Raw genomic sequence first — 14,983 nt, forward strand, 5'->3', positions numbered from 1 at the left:
AGCCAGTGTGCTCCAGCCCCAACCCTGGAGAGCCCGCTGCCACCCTGCACTGCTGCCTCTCTATCAGAGACAGCAGCATGGGGTGGCAGGCGGGAGCTGGTCCGTGAGGGGAGCCAGTTTAAAAACCAGCTCCCCCCGCACACCAGCTGCCTGCCACTCTGCGCTGATGCCTCTGATGTGTCTGTGGAGGGTCCGAGCTCCATATGGAGAGAGGCTACTCCATGGCTGCAGCGCCTGTCCATAGAGAGTTCAGAGCCCCCACAGATGGGAGCTGCTGCTGCGAGGCAGCCTTTGTCCGTGTCGGACCAGGGCCACCATGGACAGAGGCTGCCTCGTGGCAGCCGCCCCTGCCTGCTGCTGCCGCCAGCTCCTCCCAGCACCAGCTCCTGCCTGATCCTCCCATCTCTGTAGGAGAAAGTGTGAGGGGGGAGGGGAGAGGAAGGCGGATCCACGGATCGAGCATGTGCATGGAGCCTACTTGAAAGCTCGTTTCAGTATCCTGCCTATCCCCCTCACCCTCTGCGCTGCTCTCTCTTTATCAGAGGCAGCAGCGTGGGGAGTGCGGTGGCAGGTGGATTCGGTGCTCATGGGGAACTGGCTTTTAAGCAGAGAGTAGGGATGTTAACTAGCAATTAATTTACTAGTAGAGTAGTCAATGGAATTTCCATCAACTAGCTGATAGCCACTTCCATGTTCCACCTTTGAAATATACAAGAGCCCCAGTGGGAGCTCTTATGAATTTTGAAGTTGGAATGCCACATGGAGTCCAGGGCTACTGGGAAGTCTCGCTGGCCCCAGGATCCATGTTTCACTTCCTCTTTGAAATGCACAAGAGTCCCCAGCTGATCCTGGGTTCCACGCAGCATTTCAAAGTGGCAGTGCTGCACTGAGCTCAGGGTTAGCTGGGGAGATCCTGGGCTCCCAGTGGCATGCCAGCTTTGAAATTCCAGGTACAGTCTGGGGTCAGCTGGGGTGTCCCAAGCTAACCCTGGGCTCAGTGAGGAGCTGCCGCTTTGAAATACTCCCTTTTCTCCCTCCTCTTGCTGCCCCTATATGACAGGATAGGCAGTTTCAAACCTGGAGAACCAAGCATCACAGGAAGAAAAACAGCCAAAGGGGAAGACGCCCAAAACTACTTTTTTAAAAAAATATAAGAGTTAGATTGTTAACTAGATTAGTTTAACAACAAGACTAACTCTAATCTAACAAATTTGAAAAATATCAGGAGGGCAGCTATTGATTCCGACTGAAGCAGTTGCCGCAGAGAAGGCACTGAAGGAACGGTTAGCTATATGTGGAGAATAACCACAGCGGTGCATGCCAGCTGCTCCATGTGCATAGCTTACCAAGGCACTGCTAAATTCTCCAACTAGAGGTACAGTGGCACCCCATATACCTAAGGGAGAGCACCCACTGGGACACTCCTTGAAGAAGAATTAATTATTTCACAACCCTTTCAAGTTGTAAATGAATATACTGGCATAAGTATAATTGTTGAAAAGAAAGTTTGCCTTTGCAGTCCTGATGATTTCTGGTAATTAGCGATTAAATAGTCATCATGGGAAATCACAAAGAAGTTATTCAAAAATTTCTGTTGCTGAAGAGAAAAATTTCTATTTTTTAAATTAAATTCTGTCTTCATGCCATCATCCCAGCAGGAACATTGCAATTTATTCATGAGTTTACACTCAACTGGATTTTTTATGCCAGATTAAAAACAAAAGCCAAGAAGGATTTTGTAAAACAGAATTTTTAATCCATTTCCATTACTGTGTTTATTGGATTTCATATAAAACTAGAGAAAGAGATACACAGCTTGCTATTAAAATTTCTTGCTCACATTGTCCTTGAACTCATAGTAAAGTTTCTTGGCACAGAGAAATCAGATGCTTCCATCTGATGTGTAGCACAGGGGGAAGAAAATAAAAATTCAATGGAGAAGAAAGCTGTAAGAGCAGAATAATAGGGTAATGGTGATAGAATCGGTATTTTATAGTTGAGTCAGGAGTTGTGTGCTAAAATGAGATGTGGAGTAAAAGCTACTTTATAAAGCACACTCCTGTCCCCAGAGAGACAGTTTAGCTGAATGAAGAGGTCATATCTACACTAGGAAGAAGAGATGGATTTTAAAAACACGTGCATTAATACAGAGAAGGCAAGTTGCAGTTTTAACATGTTTCAGTTGACAGAAAACTTATATCTCCATGCTGATAAAAGATACAAGACACAGCCATGTCTGGCCTTGCTCAGGTGACTCAGGGTGGGGCTCAAGGGCTGTAAAAGTACAGTACAGACATCTGGGTCTGGGACCAGGCTTTGAGACCTCTTGGGTCTCAGAGTCTAGGTCCAAAAGTTTACTAGGGATGTAAAAATGCGGTTAAAAATGTAACCATATAACCACTAAAATTAGAGTGGTTACATGTTGCAGGATCTACAGGAGAAAATTGAAATAGGCTTTATATATGTTCCAACCCCTAACGGTTAATCAGAACCAGTTAACCTTTTACATTCCTAATGTTTGCACAACAATTTTGTAGTCCTACAGCCTGACCCCTGCAAGCTCATCACCTGACCCAGACCAGGCATTATCCTTTATTGCAATTTAGTCATACTGCTCTCTATGAATAAGTCTAAACTACATCCCTTTTTCGATAAAGGGATGTAAATTAGACATATCAAAATTGTAAATGAAGCTGGGATTTAAATTTTCTGTGTTTCATTTGTATAATGGCGGCTGACGCTTTTTTTCGAAAAGCAGTTTTTCAGAAAAAACACACAGTCAAGATGGGGATCTTTTGACAGAAATTCTCCATTTCGAAAGAACCTGTAACCAAAAATGAGGTTTGACCACGTTTTTTTGGGGGAAAAAATAAAAACCCGCGGCAGCATGGAAAATTCATGGAAAATTCAAATCCCAACTTTATTTACAATTTCAATATGTCTAATTTACATCCCTTTATTGAAAAAGGGATGTAGTTTAGACATACCCTATGGGAAGGCAGTTCCTTAATAGCTAATCATAGAATCACAGAACTGGAAGAGACTTTGAGAGGTCATCGAGTTCAGTCCCCTGCCCTCACAGCAGGACCAAGCACCATCTAAATCAGTGCTCTCCAACCTTTTTACACCCAAGATCACTTCTTAAATGTCAGAACAAGGCAAGATCTACTCCATCCTTCCCCCAAAACTCTACCCCTTCCTTGAAGCCCTGCCCTCTCTGTTCTCCTCTCCATCACTTGCTATCCCCAGCCCTTATACACACTCAGAGTACGGCTACACTGACGCTTTTTTTTTTAAATTCTTCTGTAGGAAGAGGTTTTTCCAACATTTGGCCCTTTCTTTGGAAGCCTGCTTATTCCTCTTGGAACGAGATACACAGAGATTGCCGAAAGAGCATGTTTGCTCTTCCACTAAAAAAGGTGGAAGAACAAACGCATCCGTGGGCACAGAAGAGTTCTTCCCGGAAAAACTCTTAGAGTCTAGCCACACCCTCACTGGGTTGAGAGAGGATGTGTGGGCTCTGGGATGGGAATGAGGGATTTGGGTGTGGGAAGCAGTGAGAGGTGCAAGCTCTGGGAGGGAATCTGGATGCACGATGCTGGCTCGTGGAGGGGGCTCCAGGCGGGGGAGTGTTGGGTTCAGGTGGCGGGTTGGGGTGCTGAGCAAGCCACAGGCTTGTAGATGAGAGGGTGCAGGAATCTGGGTTGGGTATGTGAGGGGTTCAGGGCAGGGAGGTTGGGAGTATGATGGGCTCAGAACACAGATTTGCAGTATGTGGATGGTGCATGAGTGTTATGGTAGAAGACTGAGCATATGGGGGTGCAGGAATTTGGGGATATGAGAGGCTAAGGACAGGGATTCCAGTGTATGATAGGCTCAGATTTGGAGTCTGAGGAAGGGGTGCAGGAGTGTTATGATGCTGTGGCAAGATGGGGGCTTGGCCCCAACTGGGAGCTTGTCGGCAAGGATTCATTTTTAAATAAATTATGATGTCAAACACAAAAGATTCAGCAATGTCTTTATTTATGAGAGGGATGGTGTCATGGCTCCTTCCCCACTCTGGCATGCTAAATGCAGAAGTGTGGGCCAGCAAGTGTACCCCAAAGCCTTATCTACCAGGCTTTGGTATAAAACTTCCCCCAAAATCTTAAAAACCTAGATCTTGGGAATAAAACTTCTGCTGCCACCACCCAAATGTTGATAAAGAAATCAGGGGAAAGATAATTTGGGAAATCTCCCCCTAAAATAAAAATCAGGGCATACAATAAAAAGAAAAGACAGAACTTTTATTATTACAAAAATATTCCTGTTGCAGGCATAATGACTAGATGGGAAGGTAACAAAATATACTCATGGAGAAACTCCATGGGCCTAGAACTTAGTTACAAAGAAAAGCCAAAACTTATGTCGGATCCACACTTACGAACGGGGCTTTTCTCGCCCCGGAGCTCACAGGTGGCGGATCGCCACCCGTGTCCTCCGGGGCGAGAAAAGCTTCTCCCGGTCTCCCTGGTCTGCTAGGGGGGTCCAGCAAAGCCGCTGGACCCCCCAGCAGACCAGGGACACCAGAGCAAAGCCGCCGCCTGGGCGGCTTTGCTCGTTTGCCCCTGGTCTGCTGGGGGGGTCCAGCAGCTTTGCTGGACCCCCCCCCCCCCCCAGCAGACCAGGGAACAGGAGCAAAGCCGCGGAGCACGCCCGCAGCGGGACAGCTCAAGCGCGCCCGGGCTGTCCCACTGCGGGCGTGCTCCAAGGCTTTGCTCCCTGTCTCCCTGGTCTGACCAGCAGACCAGGGAGATGGGGAGCAAAGCCTCGGAGCACGCCAGCAGTGGGACAGCCCAGGCGCGCCTGGACTGTCCCGCTGCCCGCGTGATCTGCGGCTTTGCTCCGCGTCTCCCAGGTCAGCAGACCAGGGAGACGGAGCAAAGCTGTGGAGGACTTGGGCGGTCCCGCCACCCCCGTCTCCCTGGTCTGCTGGGGGGAGGGGTACAGCTAGTGCCGCCCACCAGCAGACCAGGCTTTTCTTGCCTACCCCTGGGGTAGAGCATCTGGGGGCTGCCGGGTTGGTCCCGCAGCGCCGCTCCGGACCAACCCAGCAGCACCCCAGCTGCTCTGCCCCAGGCGTCCTGATTCAGCCACTGCTGGTCAGTTTCAGCAGCGGCTGAATCAGGACGCCTGGGGAAGAGCAGGTGGGGTGCTGCTGGGTTGCTCCAGCAGCGCCGAGGAGCCGCGCTACTGGAGCAACCCAGCAGCACCCCAGCTGCTCTGCTCCAAGCGTCCCCAAGTCAGCCGCTGCTGAAACTGACCAGCGCTGACTACAGGAAGCCCGAGGCAGAGTTGCTCTGCCCCGGGCTTCCTGGAATCAGTCGCTGATCAGTTTCAGCAGCAGCTGACTTGGGGACGCCTGGGTTTCTTAAGCTGAATCTGTATGTAAGTCAGAACTGGCATACAGATTCAGCCACGGTTGAAACTGATCAGTTTCAGCAGCAGCTGAATCCGGACGCCAGTTCCGACTTACATACAGATTCAGCTTAAGAACAAACCTACAGTCCCTATCTTGTACGTAACCCAGGGACTGCCTGTAGTTGCAGGACTTCCATCCACCGCGCGAGAAACTGGTACTACCTCCAATGTCATTGGGAGGCAGGTAGCGGGGCTTCTTGGGGGTGGGGAGAAATGGGGGGACCCCCCAAACACTACGCAATCGACTAGTCAGGCACTCCCGATCACCCAGTCGATCGCGCTCGACAGGTTGGTGACCACGGATCTAGATTATCCCTGATCAATGTCTTTCCAACCTGCTGTTAAATATCTCCAGTGGTGGAAATTCCACAACCTCCCTAGGCAATTTATTCCAGTGTTTAACCATCCTGACCGTTTGGATGTTTTTCCTAATGTCCAACCTAAACTTCCCTTGCTGCAGTGTAAGCCCATTGCTTCTTCTCCTATGCTCAGAGGCCAAGGAGAACAACTGTACTCCCGCCTCCTTGTGACACCCTTTTAGATACTTGAAAACAACTATCATGTCCCCTCTCAGTTTTCTCCTTTCCAAACTAAATAAGCCCAATTCTTTCAATCTTCCCTCATATCGCATGTTCTCTTGACCTTTAATCATTCTTGTTGCTCTTCTCTGGACCTTCTCCAATTTCTCCACATCTTTCTTGAAATGTGGTGCCCAGAACTAGACACAATACTCCTACTGAGGCCTAATCAGCACAGAGTAGAACGGAAGAATGACTTCTTGTGTCTTGCTCACAACACACCTGTTAATGCATCCCAGAATCAAGTTTGCTTTTTTTTTGCAAGTGCTATACTGTTGAGACACATTTAGCTTGTGGTTCACTATGACCCTAGATCCCTTTCTGAAGTACTCCTTCCTAGACAGTCGCTTCCCATTCTGTAGGTGAGAGACTGATTGTTCCTTCCTAAGTGGAGTACTTTGCATTTGACCTTATTGAACTTCATCCTGTTTACCTCAGACCATTTCTCCAGTTTTTCCAGATCATTTTGAATTATGACTATCGCCCAAAGCAGTTGCAACCCCTCCTAGTTTGGTATCATCTGCAAACTTAATAAGCATACTCTCTATGCTATCATCTAAATAGTTAATGAAGATATTGAACAGAACTGGTCCCAAAACAGACTCCTGCAGAATTCTACTTGTTATGTCCTTCCAGCATGACTGTGAACCATTAATAACTACTCTCTGAGAACAATTATCCAGCCAGTTATGCACACACCTTATAGTAGCCCCATCTAAGTTGCATTTGCCTAGTATATTGATAAGAAGATCATGTGAGACCGTATCAAATGCCTTACTAAAATCTAGGTATAATGAGATTTAGATACATTTTGTCCTTCCTATATTAGGGTTTTAATATGTGTCTTGCTACAAGTTAGGACAATTTCTTGTAAGCTGTTACAGGTGCTGCAAAACTAAAACAATCACTAAATTAAAGGTATCTTAGGCCCTCAGAAACCTACCCACGGTATTATAGTCTAAAAGACTGGGGAATTTTAAAGTTTTGTTTCTTTCCTCCACACCCCAGTCTGATTCATATTTTTCCCTGTTTTCACCCCATTCTAAATATTTGTAACAAAACATCCTGAGGACACGTTGTTCCCACAAGAAATACAGCAGTAACAGTGAATTTTCTTATTCTTTAGTCACAAGATTGCAATAAAATTATCTTTCTCTCTGGCATGAAAATTGGACACATCAATAAGATCTTGCGTAATCTGTTGAATGTTATGCATGAAGAAACAGAACATCTGGCATGAAAAGTCGCTGAATCAGGCTCAAGAAAGCTAAATTAAAAATACTCCTAATGTGTTCCTCATGAAATAAAATTTTATTGCAGTGCAAAAATATGTTAAATATCAGTACATCGCACAGAACTTCTGAAGACAAAAAGCTGGCCTCTGAAGTCATACATAAAAAAAAGTAAAGTGCTTATGCTTGATGGCTTACTTTGATGGAAAATATTTGCTGCTTCCATTCAGGAAGGCATTAGACTTTGTCTGTGGTATTGTTCCTTCTACTGGAGTCAAAAGTTGTATTGCCATTTAAGTGGAATCATAATCAGTCCCTCTATGTAATTGATTTAGAAGCTAATCCTGTAACCATCATGCCTATAATCATTTCCAGATAAATAAATTGTCAGCCAGTCTACAGGAAAAGGAACAGAAAATTCAAAAGATAAATAATGATTCAAGTAAGTGCATAGAATGAAGCATGAGGCATAATGGTTGCCTACCTTTAATATAGCACACCCATTTTGTTAGTGTCATAAACAAACCCAATTCCGCACATTTTGGCTCATGTCAAGTAAATTGTTTGCAAACAATCCCACCTAAATCAACAGAACTACTTGCATACTCTCAGAGCCAAATTCTGCCACCTATATTTAACTCTGGAGTAGTATTTAACTCTGAGTTGTCTTACTAAAAAAGGTTCTAGTTCCCAATGACTGACTTGACTGTGAATCAAAGAAAGAATGACAAGATCACTCAAATGAGTATCAACTTGTTACTCTGTTATCAACCATGACATCAAGAGTTATCGAAGGCACTACTCATTGAAGTAAGAGTGGACATTGTCAAAGACCTCAGAACACCCAAAGATAGCAAAAGGCTTTCAATACAGCTTTAGTATTGAATGTGCTCAACTTTTTGAAACTTGGCTACTTATTTTGATGTCTCAATGGCAGTCTTGAAAATTCGAGCTGCAGTTTTGCATGCTGAGCTTTTCTGGCACAAGACATGGCCAAAGTAAGAGATTATGGGGCTGTAAGTATTAGAGATGTCACCAGCTAACTCAGGCCTGGGCAAAATATGATCCGCAAGCCCAACACACACATATATAATACTGCACATGAGAATAAAAATAAGAGTACTGATGAGTTTCTGAAAAAGAATTTTCTATTACTATAAAAGTAACTGTTTTCCCTCAAACTCAATGGCAAGGTTTCATCTTAAACCCCACCCTAAATAGTCAAAATATTGTTTACAACTAAATTCCAGATGAATGAAACCATTGCCCTTGCTTTTGGACCAGCCTCCCTGTTATCATGTGCCATTGACCCTTCCTTTAATCTTTATTTAAAAATCTATTTTTTTTTTTGCCTAGCTTTCCCATCACTAATCAATTATGGTCTGACCTGCATAAAACAGCCCATTGAACTAGGGACATAAACAACTAGTCCACTAGTCGCTGCCCCCCGCCCCTTGCTGCCTCTATCTGAGAGAGGCAGAGGGAGCAGGAGCTGGTGCTGGGGGGGAACTGGCTTACAAGCTATTCCCCCCAGCATCATCTATGCGGGAACATGAAGGTAGAGGCACAGCAGGAAACAGCGTGAGCAGGGACTGAAGCAGTCTCCCCTCACTCCGGTTCTGCTGTGATTGTACATTTCAAAAGCATAAGAGCCCTGATGGGACTCTTGTGCATTTCAAAAGTGGAAGCCCCACGCAGGGTCAGGGGAAAAATACAGGCCCTGTGCTCCTTGAGGGTGTCTGCTTTTGAACTGAAGCAAGAGCCTGGTAGGGCTCTTGCTACAGTTCAAAGACAGAGGCTCCCTTATCGACTAATCAAATAGCCGATAGGATTTCCATCAACTATGTGATTAGTTAATTAATCTACATTTAACATCGCGACACAGAACTCCCCTGAATTAATTCCTGTTTGAACAAGAGCATTTCCTTCAGAAAAACATCAAAACTTAATTTAAACTTTTCTAGTTTCTACCAGAACCTTTGGCTAATTTACCTCACTATTAAAAGTTACACCTTATGTCCAGTATGAATTTGTTTAGCTTCAACTTCTAACCTTTGGATCATGTCATACCTTTTCTCTACTAGATAGAAGAATACTTTAATTTTCTGTTCCTATGTAGATACCAAAAGATCGATCAATTCACCCCATAACTATCACTTTACTCAGCTTAACAGACTGTAAACAGTATCTTCACTGTAAGATGTTTTTCAGTTCTTTAATCATTGTCATACCTCTTCTTTGAACCTTTTCCAGTTTACTGTAGTCAATTACTTCATTTTATCATTTGTTTGAGTGATGCTATGAGAAACATGTCACATTATGTATAGTTACTGTATGCTAAATAGATTTAGATTGTAGAAGTATAATATTGATTAGTAGTTAGATGTATTAAGTTCACTGGGTATCTAAGTAAGTGGGGCTGAAATGTAAGGGTTATCAGAGTACGTCTACACTATGGGAAAAGGTCGAATTAAGAGACGCAACTTCAGCTACATTAATTGCGTAGCTGAAGTCAAAGTAGCTTAACTCGACTTTTAGCGTTATTCACACTGCAGGAAGTCCAACGCAGAAACTCTCCCTTCAACCTCTCTTACTCCATAGGAAGCAGGACTACCAGCATGAACAGGAGTTCCCCTCTCAATTCAAATTAGCTGTTTTAACTAGACCTATTAATTCGAACTCTGGAAGATCGACAGCAGCAGCTTCGATCATTCTCTATAGGGAAAACGCATCCTAAAATTTTAGCTTAGCAATACTAGGCCATCAGCTTAAGAAATGCTAACCTAAGACATAGGTAAATGACTAAAGAATGACCTTGTGCCACAGAATTATGGGAACAGGTGTACCAATGGATGGTATTCCAAGAAATTATTTGTAAGAGTAATTTTAGATCACATATTGCCCTAGATTAGGGGTGGGAAATAATTTTTGCAAGGGAGGGGTCATTTAATTAATTTTGGTATGTGGTCACGCACCAGCTCCCCCCTCCCACCTCCAGAAGGGGCAGAGCCTGGGGTGGACACATGAGGGTGGAGATTAGCCCTACCCCAGAGTTGTCTGAGGCTCTGAATTAAAAACACAGCAAAGGGCTTGCATCTCCAGCCCTCCCACTACCGTGTTGCCTGGCAGCTGCCTGGGGTTGTGCAGCTTTAAAGGGCTTGTGGCTCCTGCTCCATCAGGGTAGCACCATGACTAGGAGCTGTGAGTCATTTGAATAGGATCCTGCTGCCTGAGCCAATGCCTGGAAGTTCGATGGCAGCAGGATATAAATAGAAAGTGGCCAGATGCAGTCGGCAGGCTGGATCAAAGACTTAGGTGGGCTGCATCTGGCTCCTGAGCTGCATCTGACCCCTGGTCTGCATCCAATCCCAAACCACCTTTTGTCCAGCTCTGCCCTAGAGGCACATTTTTTCCTTAACACAAGCTTTAACTGAAGAATACAGGTTGTGTGTCAAGGTTAATAAGAATAAAAGGAACTATACACAATCTATGAAAAACAGGGTACCTCAATAGTCTTTGGGGAGAAAATAAAAATGAGGAAAAAATAGGGTGGACATCTTCATGCACATGCACTGAATCATAAATTCGGCAAAATGAACTCCCTATAAGAAATCTCCGGCAAGAACCATCCCTCTCCAAATTAATTTGCAAGCAATGCAGCCATGAGACCTTATGAATGTTGTTAAATATGTGAGTTTAACTACATTTGTAACTTCTGTATAGATCTTCAAAGGATTTCTATATGCTTGCATAATCAGAACCTTTAGCACAATGTTAATAAAATTAAAACAGACTAGATCTGATACTTGTAGATGTACAGATGTGTGGTCACTACCATTGGTCTTTATGTTTTCTAGAGCAGTGATTCTCAAACTTTTTGGCCCGTGGTCCACCCCATGCACAAGACAAACCTTTCTGTGGACCACCAATTACTAATGGAAACTCGCCATTAAATTACACCTGAGCCATTTTGCTAGTGCTGCAGCTAGGGAGAATGGTTTAATTTAACCAGTAAGAAAGGGAGTATTAATCGAAATTATTGAACAGATTAAATGCTTTAAGTTTCTAATGTTTAGTTTACCAAATTTCATTTTAAATAACACAAAAGGTTTCAACATTGTCTTTATTTATGGCAGGGAACCTTTTTGGGGTCAGGTGCCACTGACCCACAGGAAAAAAAAAATCAGTCAGGGACCACAAGTGAAAAGCAAAAAACAAAAACAAAAAACCCCCACAATCTCCAACACCCACTGATGTGTCCCCCAAGTGAGACACCTCACTCTCCTGACATTTCAGTCCCTCAGGGGGCTGAGGAGGAGGGAAGACAGAAAAGAATGAGGTTCAAGGCTTCCCATAGACCAGTTTACCTTTTCTTTGGTGTTCTGAGGTTGGTGGATTTTGTGGACCTCCCTCTCCCAAGGCTCTGGGGTGGGACCACAAATGAGGGGTTCAGTGTGCGGGACAGGGCAGCCAGCAAATAGAATAGGAATGGAGGTGTGAGATGTGGGTGGGGTGAGGATGCAAGGTCTGGGGTGGAGGTAGGGTACAGGAGCAAGCTGTGAGTAGGATTTCTGACCAGGAAGAGGGGGCAGAAGGAAGGGTACGTGCAGAGCCTGACCAGGAGGAAGGGTGCAGGAGTAGCGCGGGGGAGTGCATGAGGATAATGGAGATGCCCCTACTGGATGTGAGGGGAAGGAGAGCACTTAATCAGCCTTTGAATCCCCTTTCCCCGCACTCCCAGCTGCAGTCTCCCGCTTCTCCCATTAGCCAGATTCTAGCCAATGGGAGCAGAGAAGAAAGCCTCTAAGACAGCATGTCCCTGCACTGGTGTTTCCCCAGCTGTGGGAGGGGGAGCACGCAGAGGCACTTCAAGCTCTGCTTCTTCCCTATGAACCAGATCCGATGGGGAGGCTGGGGCTGTCTCCCTTCTCCCAGCAGGAAGCTGGCACTCCAACTTTGGGGGTGCCGGTGCAAGGCTGAATCGCCAGGGCAGACTCCCCACTGCAGTGGAGGTTAAGTTCAAACTACAGCCCACCTCAAAGCAGCCATAGACCACCAGTGGTCTGCTGACTGTGTAGAGGCTCTAAATCTGAAGCAGGTAGCAGATACTGTTGCCAGCAGAGTTGAACTCAAAGCGGTATAATACAGTGTTTCTAAATTCACTTTAAATAAAATTTTAGGCTACATTACTGACCTCCTTCTTGAATTGTTGCAGAAATCTCAGTAGAAATCATACCAGTGCCAATACAGACAAAAACTAGGGCTACCCAATATTACCTTGTTAATGCTTCCAAAAATTGCACTAGCCCTCTTAGGCTATATCTTGACTGCAAAGAAAAGTTGGAAAAAGATATGCAAATTGTGACTCACAATGTGTGTATCTTTTTCCGCTTTTCTTTCAGAAGAGGCTTTTCCAAAATTTGGCCTGTCCATACGGAGCCAAATTTTGGAAAAATCTCCTCTTTCAACACATCCCTTCTTCCTCATATAATGAGGATTACAGGGATGGTGAAAGAATGCAACCGCTTTTTTGGAAATTGTTCAAAAAAAAAAAGAAGCAGACGCGTTCCTCGGATGCGGCATAGCTTTTCTAGGATACGGTATCCCGGAAAAGCTATGCAGTGTAGAGTGTAGACATAGCCTTATCCACAACCAAAGAAAATGTCAAGAACTATACTAAAATTTCAGAACAGAAACCTACAGCTGGGTAAATCTTTTTGCATGTTTTTTGCTTCTTCATGAATGAAAAAGAAGAAAATCTAATTGGCTGGTTAATGAGCACTGCAGTTTTATAGACCCAAACTTGGGAACTATCAACGTACACACAGCCGGACAGGGAAATGTTACAATACTTATTTATTATAATGGGGGGAAATCTTTAACCTGAGCACCTACATAGGGTGAAAGGAGAGGAAGAGGCAGCCTGCTATTTGGAAGCAATTGTGCACAAAACATATAGTTGCAAGCTGAAAAGAACATAAAGTTGAACTATCATTTTCACACAAAATGCTGTTATTCTTTGGCTATACCAAAGACGTTTGCAGCATATTGAGATAACTGGTCGGGGTTTTTTTTTTATAGGATTTGCCAATTTTGTAAGCACTTGTGCATGAACTTTTAAGCCTATCCTTAGGCACCATCTGAAGATAAAGTTAAAGTTAACCATGTGCATGTTTGGACAAGTCCTCGGATAGTGATAATGCCATGCACAGAACTCAGGGGGCCAGGGCTCCAAGCTTTCTTGCAAGACCCCTCTACAAGTTACCAGAGGTTAAACAGCAAGCGTGGGCTCTGCAAGCGCTTAAGAGAGGCCACAGTAGGGTTCACTTGTGTCCGTTAAAGATAAATACGCTGCAATCCCCGCAGCATAGTGGCAATGGCCAGCTCTTACGTTGCCTGCCGCTTTCCGGCTAGAGAGCGGAACGCACTTCCCAAGGGACAGCAGCACCCCGGGAAGCGAGGGGCACACCCGTGGTGGGGGGCAGGCCGAGCCGCCCGGGCAATGTCGCTCCCCCGGTACATTTCGCAGGTGTCTCTCACCGGCGCCCCCTGCGCCGAGGCTCCCACGCTGCGCTCGGCGCTGCACAACTGACGCCCGCGCGGCTGACTCCGCCCCCGCCCTCCTCCACCGGGCCCCGCGCCGCTCACGCGCCGGTACCTTCCTACTGGCCATCGCCCCCTGTGCTGCCACAGCCGCTCCCTTGCCACGTGACAGAGATGCCCGGGGGGGGGGGGGGGGAGCGCACTGACTCCAGTTCCCCGTTTCTCGGGCGGGGTCTGCACCCTTCCTGCCACGCCCCCTCCTTTCCAGTTTGGCGCCCGCGGCACAGCAGCTTCTGATTGGCTAGGCGTGCGGGAATACGCGTGACGTGGCGCGGGGGGGACATTCGTTTATCGTATTCCGCAGAGCAAGTCCGCTGTGGAACTTGTGCGTCCGCTCCCCCTTAGTATGCGCACGCGCAGGATGGGTGCGTGAGAGTTGGCGAAGGGCTGGGATCTGCTCGCCTTTGCGGAGCTGGGAGCCTGGGGAGGGGCAGAGGCGTGAGGAGGGCGGCAGAGGGCGCCTGTACCTGTCTCGCGCACTTCTCAGCCCTTGTGCCTGCTGCCCCCTAGAGGCCGCGCGTGGGACTGGGTCCAGCTGGTCACTGGGCCTTTCAAGGGCTTGGTGACAGCAGGATGGGCAATAATTTTTTTTACCTGGCCCACTTCAGACATTTTTTAAGTAGCCCCAGGCCACATGGGAAGGGTCGGGGCCCGGATATGTCCCTGCTTCCCCAGCCACAGACCATGAGAGAGTTCTGCTCCCTTCCCTCCTCCCCAACCTCAGGCCAAGCAAGGGCTTGGGGGAGCACAGGAAGTCTGCTCCTGCCCTGCCAGAAGCCCGTGGTGCTTCCAGCCACCATGCACGCCTTGCAGGGTGGGGGCAGGGTACAGGAAACTTTGCCTGCTTCCCTTATCCCTAGGCCCTGATTGATGGGGCAGGGGCAGCGCACAAAGTCTCCTCCTACCCTGCCTGGAGCACATGGCACTTTTAAGTATCACACGCTCCTTGCAGGGCAGAGGAAATTTCCTGTGCTCCCCCTGCCCCTAGGCTATAATTGGCTTGGGGGCAGAGGAGTGGCAGGGCCACCGCAGGCTGGATCAACCTGCTTGGTGGGCCATATTTAGCCCGCGGAGGCCCTTTTGTCCACCCCTGAGTTACACAATCTACTG

At 46.5% G+C, this 14,983-nt stretch overlaps 1 protein-coding gene across 1 annotated transcript in view; it reads right to left on the reverse strand.

Annotated features, from left to right (window-relative positions):
• SPIDR (scaffold protein involved in DNA repair) overlaps nucleotides 1-14,085 on the reverse strand; it is a 348,017-nt gene extending 333,932 nt beyond the window's left edge. The window contains exon 1 of the mRNA XM_075920729.1: nucleotides 13,929-14,085. Within this exon, the coding sequence (XP_075776844.1) occupies nucleotides 13,929-13,943 (15 nt within the window). The 5' untranslated portion in view covers nucleotides 13,944-14,085. The remainder of the gene's footprint in view (nucleotides 1-13,928) is intronic.
• Nucleotides 14,086-14,983: the final 898 nt, after the last annotated feature.

Source organism: Pelodiscus sinensis, chromosome 2 (genome assembly GCF_049634645.1).
Source record: "Pelodiscus sinensis isolate JC-2024 chromosome 2, ASM4963464v1, whole genome shotgun sequence".
NCBI lineage: Eukaryota > Metazoa > Chordata > Testudines > Trionychidae > Pelodiscus > Pelodiscus sinensis.